Source organism: Ictalurus punctatus, chromosome 6 (assembly GCF_001660625.3).
Source record: "Ictalurus punctatus breed USDA103 chromosome 6, Coco_2.0, whole genome shotgun sequence".
Lineage (NCBI taxonomy): Eukaryota > Metazoa > Chordata > Actinopteri > Siluriformes > Ictaluridae > Ictalurus > Ictalurus punctatus.
In genome coordinates this window covers 2,180,001-2,203,191 of record NC_030421.2, presented here as the reverse complement: position 1 = coordinate 2,203,191, position 23,191 = coordinate 2,180,001, and the positions used below count along the sequence as shown (strand labels likewise).

The 23,191-nt window shown below is 41.4% G+C and overlaps 1 protein-coding gene across 1 annotated transcript in view; it reads left to right on the top strand.

The window, feature by feature from the left end:
* Positions 1-4,569: 4,569 nt before the first annotated feature.
* The window catches only part of fgf14 (fibroblast growth factor 14), a 138,556-nt gene continuing 119,934 nt past the window's right edge, over positions 4,570-23,191 (top strand). Inside the window, exon 1 of the mRNA XM_017470915.3 lies at positions 4,570-5,582. Coding sequence (XP_017326404.1) covers positions 5,492-5,582 — 91 coding nt within the window. The 5' untranslated portion in view covers positions 4,570-5,491. The remainder of the gene's footprint in view (positions 5,583-23,191) is intronic.

The window sequence follows — 23,191 nt, the reverse complement described above, 5'->3', positions numbered from 1 at the left end:
TAAGGCAGCATGCACATAGCTGATACCCATCATTGTTTTCCAAGAAACTAAGACAGCTGCAAACATTAGTTTTATATTTTAATCTCTCCATGGAGTTTTCATTTGACCTTCATTTGATTTTAGTATCTTGAATGAAGAGTCCATGAGTCTTATTTTATTTAGAGATGTGGCCATTGTCAGTCCAGATGGAGACTCCCACTATGATATTTATCACACGAAAGTGGGCATGTTGGTGCCGAGAAAATACCCCAAAGAATACAAATGCGACCGCCTGCCAACATCGGTGTCCTGTACTGTTCTGAGAACAGACAATCGAAATTAAACAAGCGTTTGGTTAATAAGGGATGAGTCATAAATGTGTGGGTTTTTATCAATTTATTTTTGTACTGTGAGTGTGACAATATGGGAGTTGTTACACTCAGTTTGGTTTTAACCAGTTCCTAGGATAATAGTTCAAAATCATGTTAGCACCGGCAGATTTGGAGGGTCAAAACAGGACATTTTCCCAACTGTCTATAAGTCTGATATTTTTTGGCCAGTGCTGGCCTCACAGCATTGCCAGGTACCTGGATATACTTGGAGCAGAACACACAGGGTTTGAATCAGCAGACTTTTGACTAGTTGTGGAGGACCCTGGTGCATATCTCATCCAAAAAGACTTTTTAAAGCCATAAAAAAAACACAGATCTGGTATTGGAACTCTTCTTACAGCAAAATAGACAAAGTAGGTAAAGGAAGTTTAAACTGTAGACTTGGCAAAGATCACTTTAGGGCAGTTTGGTTACCCTCTATGACTGTTTATATAGCAGTAAGTGCTGGGGACTGTGCACAGTTGTCAAACTGGGTGGATGTAGGCCACTGTCTTCCCAGCCCCATTGCACATCACTGAATCGTATTAGTGCTTCAGCTGCTATCTGATATCACTCCCAGCTCTCTGTGTTTTGGAGGCTTTTTCCATTTGAGGACAAATTTTGCCACAGGCATGGTGGACTGAAATTCCAACAGTCCCAAAAACACTTTAAAGCTGAAAGGCAACACCATCCATAATGCAATGGACTGCTCAGTCACTTGGCAATGTCTCCAGTGAGCACTTGTAATCACAAGGATTGCCAGATGTGCCAAAGCAAACTACTATCACTTAAATATTAGTCCCCAATTTAACTCCAAAACAGTGTAATTTAGCCATTGAATGGCAAGTAAAACATTGTGCACGTAGAATCGTCGACAAACAGCATGCTCATGCTGTCAACAGCAGAATTTACTGTGGGGTTTTGTGCAGCCATTGCTCAAACAAAGATTCTTCATATGCTTTAAGCAACCAAACAAATGAAGAGCAGCTCTTATAAACACAAAGAAGGAAATACATTTTTTGCCGCTGCCAAATGCGATCAAGAGGTTGAGTTTACTCGCTCACTCACTCACTCACTTTGAGTAACCACTTATTCCTGGTCTCGTTACTGTTTCCCCTTCCACAGCAATATTCTGTAGCAGCACAGGCCATTAGCATTGGATTCAGCCATGTCTGCTTTTATATGACAGTGAAGAAGGAGGTAGGGTGAAGGTCTCTTAAGGGTGTGTCTATCTTTATGAGGTATCAATCGAAAGGTCAGAGTGCAGTGGCCATTTGGATTTCAAGATATCAGGAATGTGATTTGAACTGTGAACTGAAGTTATTTGAAATTACTTGACTAGATCATTTGGACCTTTGCTAATGTCACAAGACTTCTCAAGGCTTCATAGGTGAGTTGCCTCAATTTTGTAATTGTTTGTTTGTATGTTGGTGGTCCGGCAGGGACGTTGATTATAGCTGCTGCTGTGACTGTACCTTGAAATGGTTTGTATCAAGCGAATCGCGAGAATCTTAGCTTTCTAAATGTATGTCACATGTCACATATACACACAGCAGTTGTGTACATGGCATAGTTTTGTGCTTAACAACACAACGGGAGGCTGTATCTATATATATGTATACATATCTATCGCCTAAACGGTCAATGCAATATTTTTGATTGACAATCACAGCCTGATTGCTTAATTTCAAATCCATTGTGTTGGTGTACAGAGGCAAAATTTCTAAAATTGTCACTCTACAAATACTTATGCACCCAAATGTTATTCATTAAATTAGTTAATTGAATTTTGAAAAAAAACCCAAAAAAAAACAAAGAGGACAGACATACCTATGTGCCTGTAGTTTATAGCAGGCATGGTCAAATGTAGTTTTTCTTAATGATGTTTGACTAAACAATCAGGTAATATTCCCCAGGGTGCAATGATACTTTATGTGAAACAGATCAATACTGAGCCTGATGCAGAGCACCACAAAGGATTCTCCAGTACTCCATACTTCCTTCTCATACTTCTTACATAGGTACAGTTTCATTGTTGGTGGCACTGTTTCTAGGAATCCTGTTGCAAATGCGATATAGAACACACAATAAGGTTTTGTTTATGGTTTCTCAAATAGGTTACTACAAAGTGTTTACAGCCTTGGCCCTTTAGTACCCCAAGCACTGTACACTTGACTGAAAATCTCATCTCCCAACAGACCAGACTCACCTCGATGTGAATGTTCAAGCAGGGAAAACTGAGCAACACTGGTGCAGGTTTATACCATTAATTGTGAAATGGCAGCATGAAATGTGTCAGTATGACGATGAAGAAGTACTTAATGGAAAGCTAGAAACTACGTTGTTGTTTAATTAGAAATAAATGAAATGTAATCAAAACCCATGGGGATTTTGTGTCGGGTTACTTCCAGACTCAGTGATTTGGCTATGAAACTCTTAGAAATTTTGACAAGAAATATAGCTTTTTGTTGCAAAGTGGCCCACCTCCCTGTAGGCTCAGTACTGACAGACGTGCAACAAGACCTGGACTTAACAAAAGTAGGCCATTAAAGTGGATTAATGCTGTAATTTGAAGAGCGGAGCACATCCCTTTAATCAAACACACTGGCATTTCGGGTGCTGTCGAAACCGTGTTTCCCACGCACCATGTGCTTAGACAGTCACCTGTGATGGGGGTCCATTTTAGGCATCATATTTCTAACCAATACCAACAATTTTAACCCAGTAAACGCAAATTATGTACAGTTTAATAAAGAGTTATTTCTTTGTTTGATTTTTAAAAAAAACTTTTTTGTGTCTTAATTTAACTATATATAATTTTTCTGTCTAAGAAAGCGAGAAAACTCGAAAAAGAAGAAAAAAAAAAAAAACGAGTTATATAATAAAAATATTATTTTTATGTCGAAGAAAGCAAGAACAGTGTTCAATATTTTCATGCAACCTCTGTACTGGTGAAATGTATCGGGAAATCACTGTTTTACCTTACATCTCATCTGGTAATTTAAAAAGGCTTATGATTGACATGCAGTTACAATAAGTCAGTTGTGTAATCAAATCCTAATCGACCACCTTCCTTCTAAAAATGAGATCTCGAAACCCTGAATTCTATAAAGACTTTTTATTTGCAATGTTGTGTCTAGACCTGCTAAAAATGCTTTAATAGGTAGACCACCTGCTGCGTTTGTTAACACCGAAACTGGTGTCATTATTCGTTTCCAGGTTATATGAGTATGTCCTTGAAAAGAAAGGAAAGTGAAAGACTTGTGTTTTATTTGTCCTCTACTAGGTGAATCCCTGGAAGTCCCTATTGCTTTGCTATGTTTTAAGAAAGCACGAATGACACCGTTGACTTTGTGAGTCATTCATTTGTAATTCACCTAATTCATGAGTCACCGATGGCTATTTGGTGCCAAACCCCATCTAAACTGGTGACCATGCAGTTGGGCACTTGGGTGGAAAGCTCATTTGTCCATGTATTGTAACGACAGTAATCGATGGGCGAGTTTGCGACAGGGTGACACGGTGATGCAGCATTACTGCCTCAAAGCCCCAGGGTCCTGAACCCTGAACTCGGCTTACTGCCCGTTCAACGTTTTGCATGTTCTCTCAGAGTCTTTGTGGAGTTTCGCAAGTTCTCCCGTTTCCTTCCACCTCCCGGAACATTCCAATATGTGTACCGACTGTGATAATTTGCCCCCGGTGTTCCCCGGATAGGCTTTTGATCCACGACCACACTCACCAAGATGAAGCGGTTACTGAAGATGAATGAACGAATGAATAAGGGATAGATTGCGACTGCTCTTTTCCATTTAGGAACCACAGGCCTGCTATGGCAGTCGTCAGCTGCAGCCGGTGTAACAAACCCAGATGGCAGGCATCTGCTGCGAAACCGCATATTACCGCACGTGGAGACAAACAAATACTGTCCTGCACCACACTGAGTGGTGTCCAAAACGACATCATACACAGCTTACAGCTGAGTAGTGCTATAACTATAACAGCCTACTGTTATGGCACATTATTTAGCATGTGGCCTGGGACGTTTCTGATTCCCCCCTATACAGTTTGGAGCCTGAGAACATTTCTCAGTTAGAACGGTGCACGAGCCACGTGTTTACGTAACGCAAAAGCGACTCTGTCTTTCTGTTCGACCCCTCCTCCTCCTCCTCCTCCTCATCACCACCACCACCATCATCATCATCATCATCTCTCTCTCTCACACACACGCACACACACACACACACACACACAGAGAGAGAGAGAGAGTCGAGGCGAAGTGAAACGCGCCCGCGTCATTTTAGCAAACGCAATACTTTTTTTTTTTTTTTTCATCTGGGGATGCAAATGACTCAATGATGGACGAGTGAAACGCCGACGAAGAGAGCGACCACTCAAACAAAAACAAAAGCAACAACAAAACAAAACAAAACAAAACAAACAAACAAAAAGAGCAGCTCAAGCATCAGGACGCGCGCACATGACACGCGCGCGCGCGTCTTTCAGAGGTAACAGTGTCGCACGAGGCTGCGAGGGAAAGATGCAGAGCGCAGGACGTGGAAACTAAACACTGGAACAGCTGGATTCGGGACTTTCCCTGAGGAAGGAGAGTGCACGCGAATGTGTCGGCGATATCTGCGCGTCTGAGGCAGGACTCGTCTCCTCTTGGCTTTTTGGATGCTGTGCAGATCCTCCCTTACTGTTCCCCCGCCACGAGAACGGCTGTGCAGCGCGCAGATCCGCCGCGTCTCGCCGTCCTCGCGTCACTTCTCCCCTGCTCGCATCTCTCTCTCTCTCTCTCTCTCTCTCTCTCTCTCTCCCCCACCCTCCCCTCCCCTCCCCTCGCGCAACACATGCGATTTCCAGAGTCTATCTTTCACACGGACTGTGCGTGGCGGCGCCCTTTGATACCGACAAGACACCGCACGAGCCCCACGGCGACTATTTCAGCACGTGAATGAAGACGCCGAAGCCTCGGTGGATACCCTATTTTTCTATGCTCCGTCCCGGAGAACTGATCGCGTCGTCTGGCTGTCCCTCTCATCCTTCTCCTGATTCTTATTATTCTTATTATGCAAACGCAATAAGGAGCTCTCCTTCATCAGGGTGTCTCTAAGCTGCTGGATCGCTCCTCGCCCAAATCAATGTGGTTTCTTTGGAACATTTTCAGCAAAGGAACGCATATGCTGCAGTGTCTTTGTGGCAAGAGTCTCAAGAAGAACAAGAACCCAAGTGGTAAGCGGGCTGCAGTCGGCACCTCTGCCGGCGTGCATGCACACACACACACACACACACACACGGTGCAGATCCGCAATCACGCATATTCTGTGCAGCAAGTATAGTAAACGCAGAAGTCTGGTGGGTGGTGGTGGTGGTGGTGGGAGGTGGTGCTGGGTTATTAAGTTTGCTGTAAAAGCTCCAGTGCAACACGAGCTGCATGATGCCCCCAACTTTTGAACTAAATCTCACAGGTATATGATCGTTCCTGGGCTTGCAAATGGTGCTCAAGCATTCGCGTTGTGTTTTGGAAAGGTGCTCAAATATCTGGTGTCATTCCAGCGGTGCTGCAGCAGTCCCTGCATCACTTTGTCCATTAACCAGGCTCCTCACTGGCCTGAATGTTTCCTCGAATGCAATTAGTTGCAATGCGTGTACAATGTGACCATTTGCATTGTATTGCATTGAGCTGCAAAGGTGCCTCTCTGATCATGAGCTCGTTTGCAGACTTTTTTTTTTTTTTTTTGCCTGCAGTTTACTTTTGTCCTGCGTGGAACCGAGCTGCAGTTCCTTTATCTACACAATGCACAATGGCTAGAAATACGCACAGAATAAACCACCGGTGCATTTCAACAGGCGCTTTCCACCACCACCACCACCACCACCACCACAATGTAATTCAACTCAGAAGATGCGACAAGAAGCAGAAGTTGTTGTGGCTGATAGAACCCCCCCCCCTACACACACACACACACACACACGCTGCAGTGTTGTGGATCACAGTGATTTTCCTCCGTGCTGACACCGCAGGACGTTTATTTTGTCTGTTTTTTTCTTCTTCTTATGTCCTTTTATATCACCAACGCACCTGTTCAAATCCCAAGTCCTGCTTCTTCAGGAAAGCCCTCAGTGCACATTCTGTTTTCCATGCTCGAACACACTCATGTTAAGCTCATGAAGGCCTTGTTAATGAGCTGATGAGTTGTTCCAGGTAGATGAGAGGACGGGAGACACTGAAACGTGAAACTTGACGACACGGACTGCCGGGAAACACTGGCCTACATTAGCCCCTACTTAGCCGTGCGTGTAATTGAGGTAAAAGATGTTCGGTGCCAAACTCATCAGCTGCAGCATTCGTCGGGCCTCGTGACAGTGCATCGTCAATTTCGGAAAAAGAAGCCTAATACTTTCTGCGTCTGTACTCGGAGAGTAAGCTTGCACGTGGACAGGAAAAAAAGCCCTTATTTTCTACAGGGTAGCAGCTTGATGTTTACTTTAGTGTAACACGAATGTACATGTTGCATCAGAGTTTGGGCCTGCCGCTATCACACAGTACACAATTTCTGTTCCTAACACTTATTTATTTATTTATTTATTTATTTATTTATTTATTAAGTGAAATGTGTGATTCATCACCAGATTCATATGAAACAAAGACTCATTGTACTGTCGGGACAATGGATATTTTAATCTCTCTCTCTCTCTCTCTCTCTCTCTCTCTCTTTTTTGGTGGTTGTTGTTGTTATAATTAGAACGAGTTACATGAACACGTTTTGTAGGGTCGTAGCAGAATAAGACGACAAGCCACAAAGTTTGATTACAGTTTGATTTGCGGTCACGTCCAGAGGGACACGCATCGTGTCTGTTCTGCCGTGAGCTTTAAGATTCATTTGCCATTGCAGGTGTGGACCTTAGCAGCTTGGTGATAATGAGATGAGGAGAGTGTGTGTTGGGCTGTCTTGCTGGATAGTCTTCTGCCCAGTCTGTACTTTTAGAACTGTAACATGGAGCGATAAGGACATGGGAAGGAGAGAGAGAGAGAGAGAGAGAGAGAGAGAGAGAGAGAGAGAGAGTTGGCGCTTTCTGTACACTTCAGTGTTGCATAATGTTTCTTTCTTGTCGTCCTTTATGGACAGTACATTTGGACAACTTTTTAAAACTATACTTTCGATGAATGCCTTCTGCTCCAGCAGATGGCACTTTCAGATAGCCCCTGTCATGGAAAATGTTTGCCTGCCAGCCATAAAGTCTTGCACTTAGCAGTGCCAGAACCGTTACCGTGTGAATGAGCGTGTTTGCTGATGCTATAGACACAGGGTAAACAGAGGTTTGTTTTTGGTTTCCATGGAACTTAGCATTATGGGATTGAAGGAATCTGCTCCGCTGGGAGACGGGGCAGAGCTTGCGATGTGCGTTCTTGCTTACTCATAATCTGTTACTCGTTCTGTAACGCAAGCATCGTTTAATGTCCTGTCATCATGGAGGGTTTTCCTCATATTCATCTTATACAGTAGCAGGCATGTTTTTTTGATCAGTGTGCATTAAGGAAAAAAATTTAATAAATAAAAGTCCAGTTCTTGGAACCTACTCACCTGCACACGTTTAAACATCTCCTAACTTCAAACACAACTAATCCAGTATACAAGTTTGCAAAAAAAAAGAAAAAATTTTTACGCGACACTATGAGCAAATATCCGTCTGGCCAGTAGGAGTGCAGTAGAGGCGTGTTTCTTCAAGGCCTTCTATATGCGTAAAAAGGCACAAAAAGAAGAGTATTTACACACTTGAAACACATATTTTCACAGGTTTTACTACCTCACAGGTAAATACTAAAATCAAAGGTACATTATCAGATTGTTTTAGGTGTCGAACTTTTCAAAAACATGCATTGTTGTGGGACATCAGGACTAAAGTACCCTGGTATACAGCACTGTACATCACCTGGTTCACATCACACATAACATCAATGAAATTCTTATAACTTGTATGTATTTTATTACTATGTATAATATGTTGCTGAGCACAAATGCTAAATTTACACGATAGCCATCGATATATATCTACTGTGTATATATAGATACGTAATACTAAACTGTTAATATAACGGTATAAAATATTATACATATGTTATACGACAACAGTGTTGAAGTCTCTATTATGATTCGTTAGAAAGTGTTGATTTATTTTCCGTAACAGCAGATTGTGCCAAAGCACTGGTTTATATTAATGTGCTGGTTTTAATACATCGCAAACACAAGCAGAAAAAAGTAAACGAGCAAAATAATGCATGCAATTGCTTGTACGGATTCGGTAACAATGGATTCAGGACTTTTGGTAAATGGTATGCACTTATCTAGCGCTTTTTTAACCTTAGCAGTTCCAAAGTGCTTTACACTGTGTCTCGTTCACCCATTCACACACACACACACACACACACACACACACACACACACACACACACACCAGTGGTAGCAGAGCTGCCATGCAAGGTGTTAACTTGCCATCGGGAGCAACTCGAGGTTCAGTGTCTCGCCCAAGGACACTTCGGCATGTGACTTTTCATCAAGAAGGAGCATAAATGTTGCAGAGTTACTGTAGATGTTCTTCTGAGCTTTCTCTTTAAGAGACGTTTATTTATCGGTTGTGGATGGAGTCTCCAGTGTCAGTGTTTTAAGACAGTTGCGAAGCTGTTGCATGAGGTTTTCAGGGGAAAGCAGGAACGTCTTCAAGCAGGAGGACTTTGTCTGAAACGTGACACGTTTGTGTGTTTTTTTGTTTTTGTTTCATTAACTTTAAAAGAAAGAAGGAAAGAGAATTGAAAAAGTATAGAAGTACTATAAGAGAGAGGACACAAGAAAGATAGCTGCTATAACATAAGCGATAACAGGAACTCATTGATTCATGGACTTTAAAGTTACACGCCAGTAGAGGTAAGAAAGGTATAAAGAGAACAGAACACCTGTGTATTTGTAGATATTATAATACTGTAAACATGCGGGTTCTTTTCACCCTCATCCGTTATCTGAAAAGTTTGTCATGATGAGTTTCTTCAGTTGAATCCTGGCACCGTTATGTGCTGATTAGGAACAGGATACTGTAGTTCCCACTGTTTATGGAATTTGGGTCGCCACTCAGTTCATACATAATTCTTTTTTTTACAGTAATGATGACTTTCCTGCCGTGAGCTCTACCTCCCTTAGCATAATTTAACCGATTTGAGAATTAAAGTACAGTGTTAGCAAAAGATCCAGTATGTGCGTGGTGGCACACAGCCCACTACCAGCTAGGCGCTTCTGTGGTCTCACTTGTGCCTCATATTGTTGTCGTGTCACACTGTGAAACAGATTTGCAAGACGAGACCTGCATGCAAGCAGATACAGTGCCCTCTACTAATATTGGCACCCTTGGTACATATGAGCAAAGAAGGTTGTGAAAAATTGTCTTTATTGTTTAACCTTTTGATCTTTTGTTCAAAATATTCACAAAAATACTCTGCGGTCATGGAGATCAAACAACACAGGTTTATCAATCAAACAACACAGGTTTATCCAAAAAAAAAAAAAATGTCTAGAATGAATGAAATGAATTCCCGTTTCCACCATCAGGGCAATAATTAAGAAGTTCCAGTCAACTGGAGACGTTATGAATCGACCTGGAACTGGACGTGTGTCTGTATCGTCTCAACGCACTGTGAAGAGGACGGTTCGAGTGGATAAAACATCTCCAAGGATCACAGCTGGAGAACTGCAGGAGTTAGTTGTGTCTTGGGGTCAGAAAGTCTCCAGAACTACAATCTGAAGTCACCGACATCACCACAAGCTGTTTGGAAGAGTTTCAGGAAAAAAGCCTCTACTCTCATCCAGAAACAAACTCGAGCGTCTTCAGTGTGCAGACACGACTGGAACGTCAAATGGGATCGGGTTCTGTGGTCAGATGAAACCAGAATAGAGCTTTTTGGTAATTAACACCAGAGGTGGGTTTGGAGCACACAGAGAGGTAGCCGTATGGAAAAGTCCCTCATGCCCACGGTTAAATATGGAGGAGGATCTTTAATGTTTTGGGCTGTTTTTCTGCAGAGGACCTGGACATTTTGTTAGGATACATGGCATCATGGACTCCATCAAATATCAACAGATATTAAATGAAATCCTGACTGCCTCTGCCAGAAAGATTCAAACGGGCCGTGGTTGGATCTTCCAGCAGGACAATGATCCAAAACATCATCAACATCAACACAGAAATGGTTTACTGACCACAAAATCAAGGTCCTGCCCTGACCATCCCAGTCCCCTGACCCGAACCCCATAGAGAACCTGTGGGGTGAACTGAAGAGGAGAGTCCACCAGCGTGGACCTCCAAATGTGAAGGATCTGGAGAGATTTATATTTAACAAATATATATATTTTTTATAAACCTGTGTTGTGTTTGCATTAAGCCAAAACCCTCTTCGATTCACATGCGTCGAACATGAGTACAGCTAAAAGGCCTCATTTACCTAACAAACATCACTGGGAAAGCCCGTGCAATTGTGATATCGCCAATTCAAGTAGCGTTCCACAAAAAAAGAACAAACAAACAACTCCTCAAATTGCATATTTTGAAAAAAGCCAATCACAAAATCACACACAAAAAAAAAACCCTCCACGAAACTCTGCACAGACTCTATGACCTTCCTGGTCAGGAGAATGCTATACGTTCAAGTGCAGCTTTAGTTAAGTAAGTCTAAATGCGCAGGTAATTGCTTCACTTCTAGGCTGATTAAGCAGTTTGAGTTGGCACTTTAGTCACTGTATTATCGCTTATAGTGCTATAATGCTGCAAAGTGAATCTAGTTACCAGACAAGATACCGTCACGATATGGCAGTGAGTTCTGCGATAGTAAAAAACTGACTTTCTTCAGTCTGCCAGTTCCCTCACGAGTTTAAAGAAATGTCTAAGGCTCTTCCAAGACTACCCGAACAGCCATGCGAAAAGCTTCGGCTTTGCAGTGGATTCGTTTCTCAGACAGCTTATACTCCTGTCTCTGTGGCATATCACTAAATGAGATGACATTAACTGACAATCCTTCAGAGTGACCCTTGGCTCTGCACGCTATGCGCCGTACACTTATCGTCTATTATCTGGATCTCTACTACATGGTTATGACTCATCAGAGATGCGCAGACTTGTTTCAGGGAACAGCGGGGTTACTATCATTTTATCGGAGCGCTGATTTCCTTTCCGGCGTGCATTTGTAGCTTTTGCAGGAACGAGAACTTGAAGCAGATGATAAAAAACAAAGCGAGATCTTCTGGAATCATGTCAATCTCCATACCATTAGGGGGTGTGTGCGGCTCTGTTAATTTACACGCTGTAACAACGCCAACACTTGTGGTTTCGTGTGTTTAAATGCACGTGTTTCTGTGCGAGGTCCATTTTTTTTTTCCAGCTGCCCATAAGTCCCCAGTGCACTGAATAAATAGTTCATGTGCCTCGTCTTTAATATTGCATCAAAGCAGGCTTAGGCAGCCAACACATATCCCACAATTCACAGCATTAGTGACTTTCCAATTGTGTTTAGAATAATGTTGGGATTAAGGAAGGAAATCTTTTGAAATTAGTAGTATGTGCTAAGTTGCGTAACATTTACTTTGTATTGGTTGTGTTTTTTAAATTTTTTTTTTTTTAATCAGATCCTCTTACTATACAGGTTCTCTTTGTAGGTGTAGCCTTACAGAGTGTAACCTGTTTGTTGCTATGGAAATAGTGTGACCCCTCCCACCCCATCCATCAGAGGAAAGGGACCACCATAAGACGAATAGCGACTAGATATTCAGTGTAGCTAGTAACCAGTTTAATATCAAATGCTCTCGTGTATTTTAATTATGACCCCTATTTGAGTACTGTATGATATGTGTAATATTCTAAGGATATTTATCTTATGAAAGTTACAAAACCTAGCGTGTTCATCTAAATACTGTATAATAATCTGTTGTGTTTTGCCATGTAGATTAATATAAAGGGAAAATATTTTTCTTCACAAATTGCAGTTGTTATGTATTTGAGCTCCAGAGTGAGTACCGGGCTGATCTCATCTAAAAACTGCAAGCCCTAAAGGCACTCTAGGGTCAGTGCAGTAAGGGACCAAGTGTGAGTATACTCCCCCAGAGTACTCAGCAGTGTCCTGCTGGCCGTGTGTGAGACTCAGCTGAAGTCAGCATTGAAAGATTGAGATGTTTCATATCAATTTGGACTTCTGTTGATCACATTAGGCTGAAAGGTTCATTAAAAATGCAATTGGGCTGGTAGATACTATCTGAGCTTTGGTCATTCTCTAATTTTTCTACGGTTTAATGGAAAACTACTATGTCCCTTTTTACAAGATGTAATATCTGTCTCAGGTGTCCCCCAGAATGTGACGTTTCAGCTCAAAATACCCCACGGATTTCATTCATTACACCATGCTGTAAATGCCCCCTTTTGAGTGGAAGCAAAATCACGCTGTTCTCACGTGTGTCTCTTTAAATGCAAATGAGCTGCTCGTCCCGCCCCGTTTCCCGAAGACGGCTGCGCCTTTACAGCTCGTGCTTCGGATACTACGGCAACAACAAATCAGGAGAACCGGTATGATGAAACCGGGAAATACCTGTATTCAGCCCTATACGTATGAATTATACAGACAGTAAACGTTTTAGGGTTACAAATGAAAACGACGGCATAGCTCCGGTCTGCGTGAATACAACCAGAAACGACGGTAACTTTAGCCGCATTAGCCGTGGAATTTCCTAACAGCCACATTTGGAAAGGCGATTTGCAAGCGTTCACAAAATATAAAGTGCGATACTTACGTCTTCGGGATATGAAGCTGGATCATGAACAGTTGGAATTGATCCATGCTTGAGAATCAACTTTTCCGCAACTCCTCCTCTGTACTGACCCTCGTTCACAAAAGCAGCCTGGTGTAAAATGATTTAAGGTATTTAAGCGGCACATTTCCTTCAAAAATAAAACTTGTCCGCTGCATCTTCGGTGGCTCTGATGCCGGGAGAACGTGAAGACTCTTATGTTCATTCTTACAGCCAACGACAGAACACTTACAAAGCTTACGAAGCCGAGACATTCTTCTAATCACTGTTCTCCAGTGCGGAGAACATGGCAGACTGTGTGCACCTCACTCAGGGGAGGGGCTATGCTAATAAGGCAGAGTCTGTCAGCAGTCGTGGGCGGGGCCTGATCCAACGTGACGTCACGCTGGATAGAAAACCATTATAGGGTGGTTGTGTACACACACTGCCGACACATATTAATGTTCAAACACCACGTAAAAGTGAACTTTGCCTAACAGGTCTCCTTTAAAGTTAGAGTTTGAGACAGGTTTTAACGACTGTTCAGGTTAATGAATTATGTACAAGTGTGTATTGTTTGCGTGGAAGCCCAGGGACAGCTCGTTTCCAGATGGCCCAAAAATAATGATTCATCCAGATTCCAGCATATCTGAAACAATCAAAAAGACTGAATGCAAAATGCTGGACCATCTGGGGGTCCGTAAACATCAGTGTCAGAAAAACTGAAAGAAAAAAAAACCTTCCTTTAATAAAACCTTACTTCATATCATGTAAAGGACCGTGAACATATCTTACCATCTCCAGAGAGAGATTCTCCTCACAAAATTCTTGATTGTATGCTATTAGCATCCTCATTAATGCTGCATCTTAATAATCGCATCTTATATTTTGTAAGTGTAACAAGACGCTCGCTTTTTAAAATGACATCCAGGTTACTCTGAAATGCTGACGGGCATCAGCTCACCGTGTGGTCCGGACGGAGGGTGACTGTGAACGTGATTCCTTGGGTGTTGAGTGTTGTAGTTCGCGTCAGCCATGTTTGTAGGCCACGTTGTGCTCTGGGAGATGTAGTGTAGCGCCGATTCCAGCGTTCACGTAACAACCAGACACCGACGGGTATTTTTTGTAGACGCTTTATGTGGTTTGCACAGCTACTTTGGCAAAAACAATAAGATTTCTCAGCATCCTATAGGTTTGAGGCCGACGAATGTGAATAATATCAGAACCATTATATATATCTATATCTTCAATGGATCTTATAATATTAAGAACACCGATTTGCAATATTTTCACCGTTGTTGTAGTACTCATCATACTCTATGAATTTGAATGACAACAATTATTTCTTTTGCTGTAGGATTTGATACATTGATTGGTTTTTGATCAGGTTTTACTTTTACATAAGACGAATACAAATGGTTTTACTATAGCATCAACACGGCTGGGGATACGATTGTAGAGCTGCGCTTCTACACACGATCCCAACTTGCTTTTGGCTGCTTATTGGATCGCGTCAGCGTTCCTGAGAATACAGTTTCCTCGTTTAAATAATTTTCCCGACCGAGTTAACGTCGTTTTTCGCCTTTTGTTGTATGACAGTAGTACATAAAGTCGTAATTTAGCTCCTCAGCTGATTCTCCAGCCCTTCCTGGTCTGGAACGAAGTATATTAATGAACTCTCTGCAGGGCAAGGTAGTGCAGAAAAGAACTACCTTTCTTCAAACCTTTCTTTAATGGTGAAATATGAACCCTGGTCGCTAATAATAATAATAACCGAATAGTGCTGACGTGCGAGTTTTATTATTATTATTATTATTATTTTAATAATTCCTACTTTTACGCAAGTGTCAGGACTGCTGCCAGTGTAATATGTCTCAAATCCTGTACTTTGCAAATCATGCCTTGTATAATTCAGCTGCAGGGAGAGTTATTACAGTGTAATGCCGGAGCAGCCTAAGCCATTCATACAAAATGAGGTTACTGTGTGCCAGACTGTGCGCACGGATCTTGAATAGTAGTTTGAACCGCTGAACGAAAAGAGTATGCTATAATATCATTAGCGTATGCTCTTCCGCTTAGATTACTGTGAGAAACATTATGGAAAATGACTGAATAAGTGACTGAAACCTCCTATGGTAGCAGCGCACTGTGTCCAACATTCTCCAGTGTATATCAGCCCTTCTTTGTGCCAGGAGCTTTATATCTGCTCCTGCATGCATGAGAGTAAAACCACCCAAATGTTTCTGTTGAATGTCCAGCTCTGTTTCAGGGTTCTGCATGGATTTGTCGAATATCTAAAGGTTCTTGGCTTTGTAAAAAAAAAGTTTCTACTTGGTACGTAGCGTTTTTGCCAGCATGAGCACGTAGAGAAGTTTTTGCTTTCTGAGTGTGGGATAGACTCTAACAAGTTCACGTAGCTATGTGGGGCTTTACTGTAATACTAGTTTGAACATTACATTAGAATTGTTAATCATTTAACCTCAAGATCAGAACAGCTTAACTAGGATAAAATAATGTCGCACATCTGAAAACTACTCGGACACGCTTCATCAGACGCGCACCACGTGCGGTCAGGCGTACAGGATTATGGACCGTTTGCCTTCAGCTGTAAACAGTTCTGTAGAAACTGTAGGTAGTTAACAACAGTTAGTTCCGTTTTCAGCCCCAGCTCCAGTATATAAAATATAAAGCATAGCAATTCAGATAGAGAATCAGGAAGGTAGGCATTTTTGCGGAGTAGCTACACCGAAGGTTGTGTGTTGCGTTGCTGCAGTCTGGGAGAGTGCTCTTGGATGGCTGCCCCAGTCAACTGCATTATACGTCCTAACCAGGGCAAAACGAGCGCCCTTACTGTACCCGAACTTCTCCAAGAGGTCAGAGTGAAAGGTTTCTATCTCAAAGGCGAGACGTGATGGGTGTGAGGTGATGTGGCGCGTGCATGTGTAGTACGGGAATCCGTGTAGCCTGTTGTGTGACTTAAAGACTGAGCAGAGAGGTTAAAGCATTACGGTAGGATTAGATGCCGATTAAAGGGACTTAATCTATAGCTGTGTAGCAGAAAGTTTGATATTTTGCATCTATTACTTAGTGTTATTATTATGTGGTATCTGATTAAAGATGAATATTACAGAAAGGAGTAAAGACAGTACGTATTTTGTTTTTCGAATGTGCATAATTACTCCTTTGTTTTCTCGTTGTTATTAGATAAACTGTGCTTTCAGCTTTAAGGATATCATATTTGTTGCCCTGTGATGGGTTGGCACCTCGTCCAGGGTGTCCCCCGCATCGTGCCCTGAGTCCCCTGGGATAGACTCCAGGCTTCCCACGACCCTGTGTAGGATAAGTGGTACAGAAAATGGATGGATGGATGGATGTCATATTTAATTGCATATTTAATCTTGCAGTATATTGACCTACAATTTTAGCATCATGTGATCATGTGACCTTTCAGGGCTCTTTTTTACACCGGTGTTTAAAAGCAAGATTGTTATAGTGCGTATTACAGTTATATAGCTGAATATAGTTTAAAGACCTATTTGAGGAGTTACTGTCTATCTAGTTTGAACGTTACATTTTTAACTGACAAACATTTACTTAATAGTGATCCAGAGCCTCATGATCAGAACAGAACAGTCTCTTGGGAAAACATGAGTCTCGTGCTTCATCCGACTTCATCTGAATATTGAAGATTATGGACCGTGCGCATTCAGCTGTAAACTGATAGTGTATGTTTCATTTATAAGCAAGATATTGTAATACGTATTACACTTATAGAGCAGGGTACGTGTAGTGAGTTGTTTTTTTTTTTTTTGTAGGAACGTTCAACAAGCGATATCAAATTTAAAGCCCTGTTCAGAAAAACAATGGCGTCTACATGATGAAGAGGGATGCACAATTACACAGCGAGTAGTGCGTCTCATAGCTGCAGGGTCTGGGGTTTGATCAGGAGCTGTACTTGTTCTTGTGTCTGTATGGATTTTGTTGTGCGATTGTGTCAAAGCGCTTCTCTTCACATACAAAATAATCACATGCCAAGTAACGTACCGATTTGCCGATGCAAGAGTAATTCGGAATGACTAGGGTGAGAGTCAGGAGAAGACGAGTGTGGGTGTTTTGCTCAAACGGGCCTATTGCACTCGGCAGTGGATGTCCTGGGCTCTCAGAGCCAGAGCAGTTTCCCCAGATCTTCCCCCATGATCATTTTCCACCAGTTTACAAAGGGTTAGCCATAAACACGTGGAATGATGACGTGCCAAATGACTGATTTATAGTTATGGTCAATCATCCAAAGAGTTTACCGACTTTTAGCGTTAATAACAGCATTACAAAAGCAACTTCATCCCCTTTGCCATCGGTAGCCTTTTCCATCCAAAAAAAGCATCTCCCAGATTTAGACTGAGATAAAGTTTTGGTCTCATTTTGCATTGACTCGTGAGTCATTCCGAGCTGTGAACACGGGGCAAGCTGAGGAAAGGAGGAATGTAAACAGAACCGGCGCGTCCAGCTTATTTTTAGGCACTGTTTCCTCAGATGAACAATACATTTGCTTTATTCACTTTGTTTAAATATTCGTGTACTAGACATATGCATCAGGACTGGGATCCCTCAGAGTCCAGAAAAAAAATCCGCAGGAGCGGAGGCGATCGAATCACGAGGCTTGTGGAATAAAAAAATAATACCACATTCATTAGCAAGGGAGCGCATTGAGTGCTCGAGTGGTGCTGTGTGACCCGTTCACCATGTTCATTCATTCATCTTCAGTAAGTGATTTACCCTAGCTAGGGTCATGGTGGTTTAAATCATTATTTTGGTCATATTTTGGAAAATAGGACCAACTGGGTTTGCAGGTACAAATATAAATATAATAATTACATATAATAATAATTTTGTGCGAGTGGACGGGATTGGTCAGAATTTCCGTGAGAGTGGACGGGATTGGTCAGAATTTCCGTGAGAGTGGACGGATTGGTCAGAATTTCCGTGAGAGTGGACCGGATTGGTCAGAATTTCTGTGAGAGTGGACGGATTGGTCAGAATTTCCGTGAGAGTGGACGGGATTGGTCAGAATTTCCGTGAGAGTGGACGGATTGGTCAGAATTTCCATGAGAGTGGACGGGATTGGTCAGAATTTCCGTGAGAGTGGACGGATTGGTCAGAATTTCCATGAGAGTGGACGGGATTGGTCAGAATTTCCGTGAGAGTGGATGGGATTGGTCAGAATTTCCGTGAGAGTGGACGGGATTGGTCAGAATTTCTGTGACAGTGGACGGATTGGTCAGAATTTCCACGAGAGTGGACGGGATTGGTCAGAATTTCCGTGAGAGTGGACGGATTGGTCAGAATTTCCACGAGAGTGGACGGATTGGTCAGAATTTCCGTGAGAGTGGACGGGATTGGTCAGAATTTCTGTGACAGTGGACGGATTGGTCAGAATTTCCACGAGAGTGGACGGGATTGGTCAGAATTTCCACGAGAGTGGACGGGATTGGTCAGAATTTCCGTGAGAGTGGACGGGATTGGTCAGAATTTCCGTGAGAGTGGACGGGATTGCTCAGAATTTCTTCTGGAGTGAGTAGGAGTAAGAATAAATATGTGTATTAGGAGCTAAATGGTTACCATTTGAATAGAAAATAAAACAAATATCATCCCAAAAGGATCAGATACGCACTCAATCAGTGTACAAACAAGACTTTCAGAAACGTCTTCATTTTTTTTTCCTCAGTAAGACAACTGAGTTAAATAGTGAGTTTTTAAATAACAAATACAGACTGAAGAATCTTGTAGTTTGTGATTTTATGAAAGTGAAAAGAGAAATAAACGAAAATAAAAGCAGCTCTTGGTCTGAAGGCTACAGTAAAGCACTACCAGCAAACCCTGCTGTGAATACTCTTTCCATGACTGTCATTTGGAAGGTCACCTCATAATGCAGTGGTCTGTGTTATTGTGACAGTGGTCTGTGTTGTTGGTTTTTTTCTTTCTTTCCAAGAGCTGTTTCTGTTTCCCAAAGACATAAAAGGATACAAGTTTCAGTGATGTAATAAAAGACTTTAAGGTGCATCACTCCTGAATGTTCCGGCTATTATTACTCCTTACTACTCAAACTTAATGCGGAATCTGTAAGTCTTATCTCCCATCATTCCAAGTCCATGATTCATATCTGTAAAGACTGTACACTTCAGAAGGCATGCCATGCGATGAACGATCATTTACCCAGGCCATGATGAATTCTCGAGTCTGATTTTCTGTAGCCGTAGTTCTGACCGTAGCGCCAGCTGTAATTCAAATCACGGGTTTTTATTAATGCGCTCGTTTCTGTAGTAACAGCTGATTCACAGGGACTTGTATGATGGATGATCCACATAATCCAAGACTACTAATAAATGGATTAAAAATGGGTCATTATTTCACAAAGAAAGAGGTATAATCAGAGTTTTCCGCAAGGCGATGTTTTTTCCCCGAAGCTTCATGGGAGGAATCGTACGTTACGAGCAGTACATCTTCGATAGAAGTCGTTTACTCCTGTATTCTGACTGGCACAGGAGAGGAAAGCAAATAAATCGTGGATTAAATCACTGCCCGGTTAAAATTACCGTTAAAATTGTTTGTAAAATGTTTGATTTTTTTTTCTTATATTTTATTTATTTTTATTTCCGTGCAAAAACTCATAAATATACGGTAGTTAACTGATATGACTATATACTTATTTAATCATAGTTCATTCAGACACACACAGATAGATTTCAGTTCACGTTACCGGACAAAAAAAAGTCAGCATTTACTGTGAAAGAAGCGAGGATGCCACACGAGTACGTCTTTTAAGCAGAGAGTTAAAAAAAAAAACAACAAAAAAAAAACTGTTTCCGTCACAACTTTTTTTGGCGTATCTTCCGATTTCCTTTATTTATTTATTTATTTATTTATTTTTAGTATTTTCCATCTCACTCACACTTGCAATACCTCAAAACTCACTATTTAATAAAATAAATAAATAAATAAATAAATGGTTGATATGCTGATGCTGATCTGCATCACACCGTTCCCGTTGTGAATTATTTTCCTATAACAGCATGGCCTATTGTGTTTTACTCCTTACATAGCGCACACAGCGCACTTCCCAGACGTATGATTGATGATGAGGACTGTGTAAATCTAATACTGCTGTTCTTTATAGAAGAGACGGAGACTGTAAAAAAGACAAGAAAAGCATAACAGACCGATCTCATGCTTTGTGGCCGCATGTTTCACACGGAAATCCCATGATTCTCCTTTCGCTGTTGCGGGACTGCGGCTTAACAGAGGTCTCGTCCGTATGTAACGGTATCTGTTTCGAACCTGTTCCACAGGTGCGCACGATGCCGGTGAGATGCAGTAATTTCCTGGTGCCTCAGAGTACTCTGATTTCTGCACACGAGCATCTTCGCTGCCTTACACTTGTCCTACTGTACGCTGACAGTGATTAATGTCATCCCCTCGGTGGCTCCTTGGTGTCGATTTCATGCCGGTTAGCCGGTGCTCATGCCCAGAATGAACTTTCTTTCACACTGAAAACAGTACTTTATATCACGAAACAACTTTATTGAGAGAATTATCTGAAATGGTCTGAAGGCATAATTATTTGTGGATGAAGCAGGTTCAGCTTCTTCTACGTTTTTTTTTTTTTTTTAGAGAAGTGGAAATGTTTGCAGAGAGATGAATGCTCACTCGCAGCAAAAAAAAAAAAAAAAAAAAACCCCATCAAACCTTGTTTGTGAGCTCGCTGTTTGGAAATGGACTACTTTCAAAAGACGTCTGGGGGAATAAGAAGGTAAAATGCAGCTTTGAATGGCAAGTCAGTGGTGTTTTCACACTTTTTATTAAGCATTAACCACTTAAGGTCACATCTTATGATTCAGTTATTCATCTTAAAGCATAACCGTCATTTTATTCATCGGATTATTCAGTAACTACTGTGAATTATTTAGCAACCGCTCATATGAAAAGATATGTAGCTGGGGAATGTGGGCATTATCGGTGTAACGCAGCGTCACTAGCTGTATCTGTTTAGTGCTCCGAATAACTATATCCGTATCTGTATTTGGATTTTAAGTGGGCGTGGCCTAAAAGAGAAGTTATTATTAGACGTTTAAAAATTAAATAGGAATCCTTAGACTATGACCTCAGAAACACCGGAAAACTCTGGAAATAAACTGAGGTAGAAGCGTGCACCAAACATTTCTGGCAAGCTTTCACAAAACAAAACAAGACAAAACAAAGTAAAACAAGACAAGACAAAACAAGACAAGACAAAACAAAACAAGACAAAACAAAACAAAACAAGACAAGACAAAACAAGACAAGACAACACAAGTCAAGACAAGACAAAACAAAACAAGACAAAAGAAGACAAGACAAAACAAAACAAGACAAAAGAAAACAAAACAAAACAAGACAAAACAAGACAAGACAAGACAAAACAAGACAAAACAAGACAAAACAAGACAAGACAAAACAACACAAGACAAAACAAGACAAGATAAAACAAAGCAAGGCAAGACAAAACAAAACAAGACAAAACAAGACAAGACAAAACAAAACAAGACAAAACAAGACAAGACAAAACAAGACAAGACAAAACAAAACAAGACAAAACAAGACAAGACAAAACAAGACAAGACAAAACAAAACAAGACAAAACAAGACAAAACAAAACAAGACAAAACAAGACAAGACAAAACAAAACAACACAAGACAAAACAAGACAAGATAAAACAAAGCAAGGCAAGACAAAACAAAACAAGACAAAACAAGACAAGACAAAACAAGACAAGATAAAACAAGACAAGACAAAACAAAACAAGACAAAACAAAACAAGACAAAACAAGACAAAACAAGACAAGACAAAACAAGACAAGATAAAACAAGACAAGACAAAACAAAACAAGACAAAACAAGACAAAACAAGACAAAACAAAACAAGACAAAACAAAACAAGACAAAACAACACAAGTCAAAACAAGACAAGACAAGACAAAACAAGACAAGATAAAACAAAGCAAGGCAAGACAAAACAAAACAAGACAAAACAAGACAAGACAAAACACGACAAGACAAAACAAGACAAGACAAAACACGACAAGACAACACAAGTAAAACTAGACAAAACAAGACAAGACAAAACAAGACAAGATAAAACAAAGCAAGACAAGACAAAAAAGACAAAACAAGATAAAACAAAAAAAGACAAGACAAAACAAGACAAAACCCAAATGGTGTGTCTTCTGTTCGCACTTGTATCTGTTTAGAACACATTATCTGTCCAGTCCCCCCAATGTACTCTCTGGCCTTGTCAAATTCATTTCTGTCTTGTCAAACTCATTAATGCATTCATAACTCACGTTGCCTTTGTTTAACCCCTGTTGATTTATTTTCTGACGCTCGCTGCACCCTGTTCAGATTTATTAACACCTGGGCTCGAACCGACTCCTTTTATCCGTCAGAAGTGCTTCCTGCGCTTCCTGCTCCTCTACAGCCTGCATGATTTCCCTTTATGTAGTCAGCGACTCGAGTCTGCTCTCTGCTCCTGCCCCACGGCAATGTGCTGGCGATTCCTAACCACGAGCCTCTCCTCTCTTAACACAGACGGTGTGCGTGTGGATGTTGGAATAGACCCAGTCGCTTTGTTCTGCCTCCTGTTTGTTCTAGGCACTGTGCTCGCATTACAAATATCTATATATTTACTCCACGGAAATACTCCACGTTGCACTGAGTGAGAGCTAATGAATAGTAGACTCTACTTAACGCTGGCTTTCACAGTAACACAGATGCTGTGTTTGAAAGTGAAATCACTTCCTGTAGATCACTGACTGACATATTGGTGGCTCCATGCGCAGAGTCAAACACGGTGCACTGATTATAGCTCGTAGTTACGGTAATTTGGGCTTCGCTTTAGATGATGCCGGAATGGACGTGTGGCATTCCTCTTCATTTACAGCAAGTTCTGTCCAAGAAAATGTGGTTCACCATGACAGGTTTAGGCAGCAGTA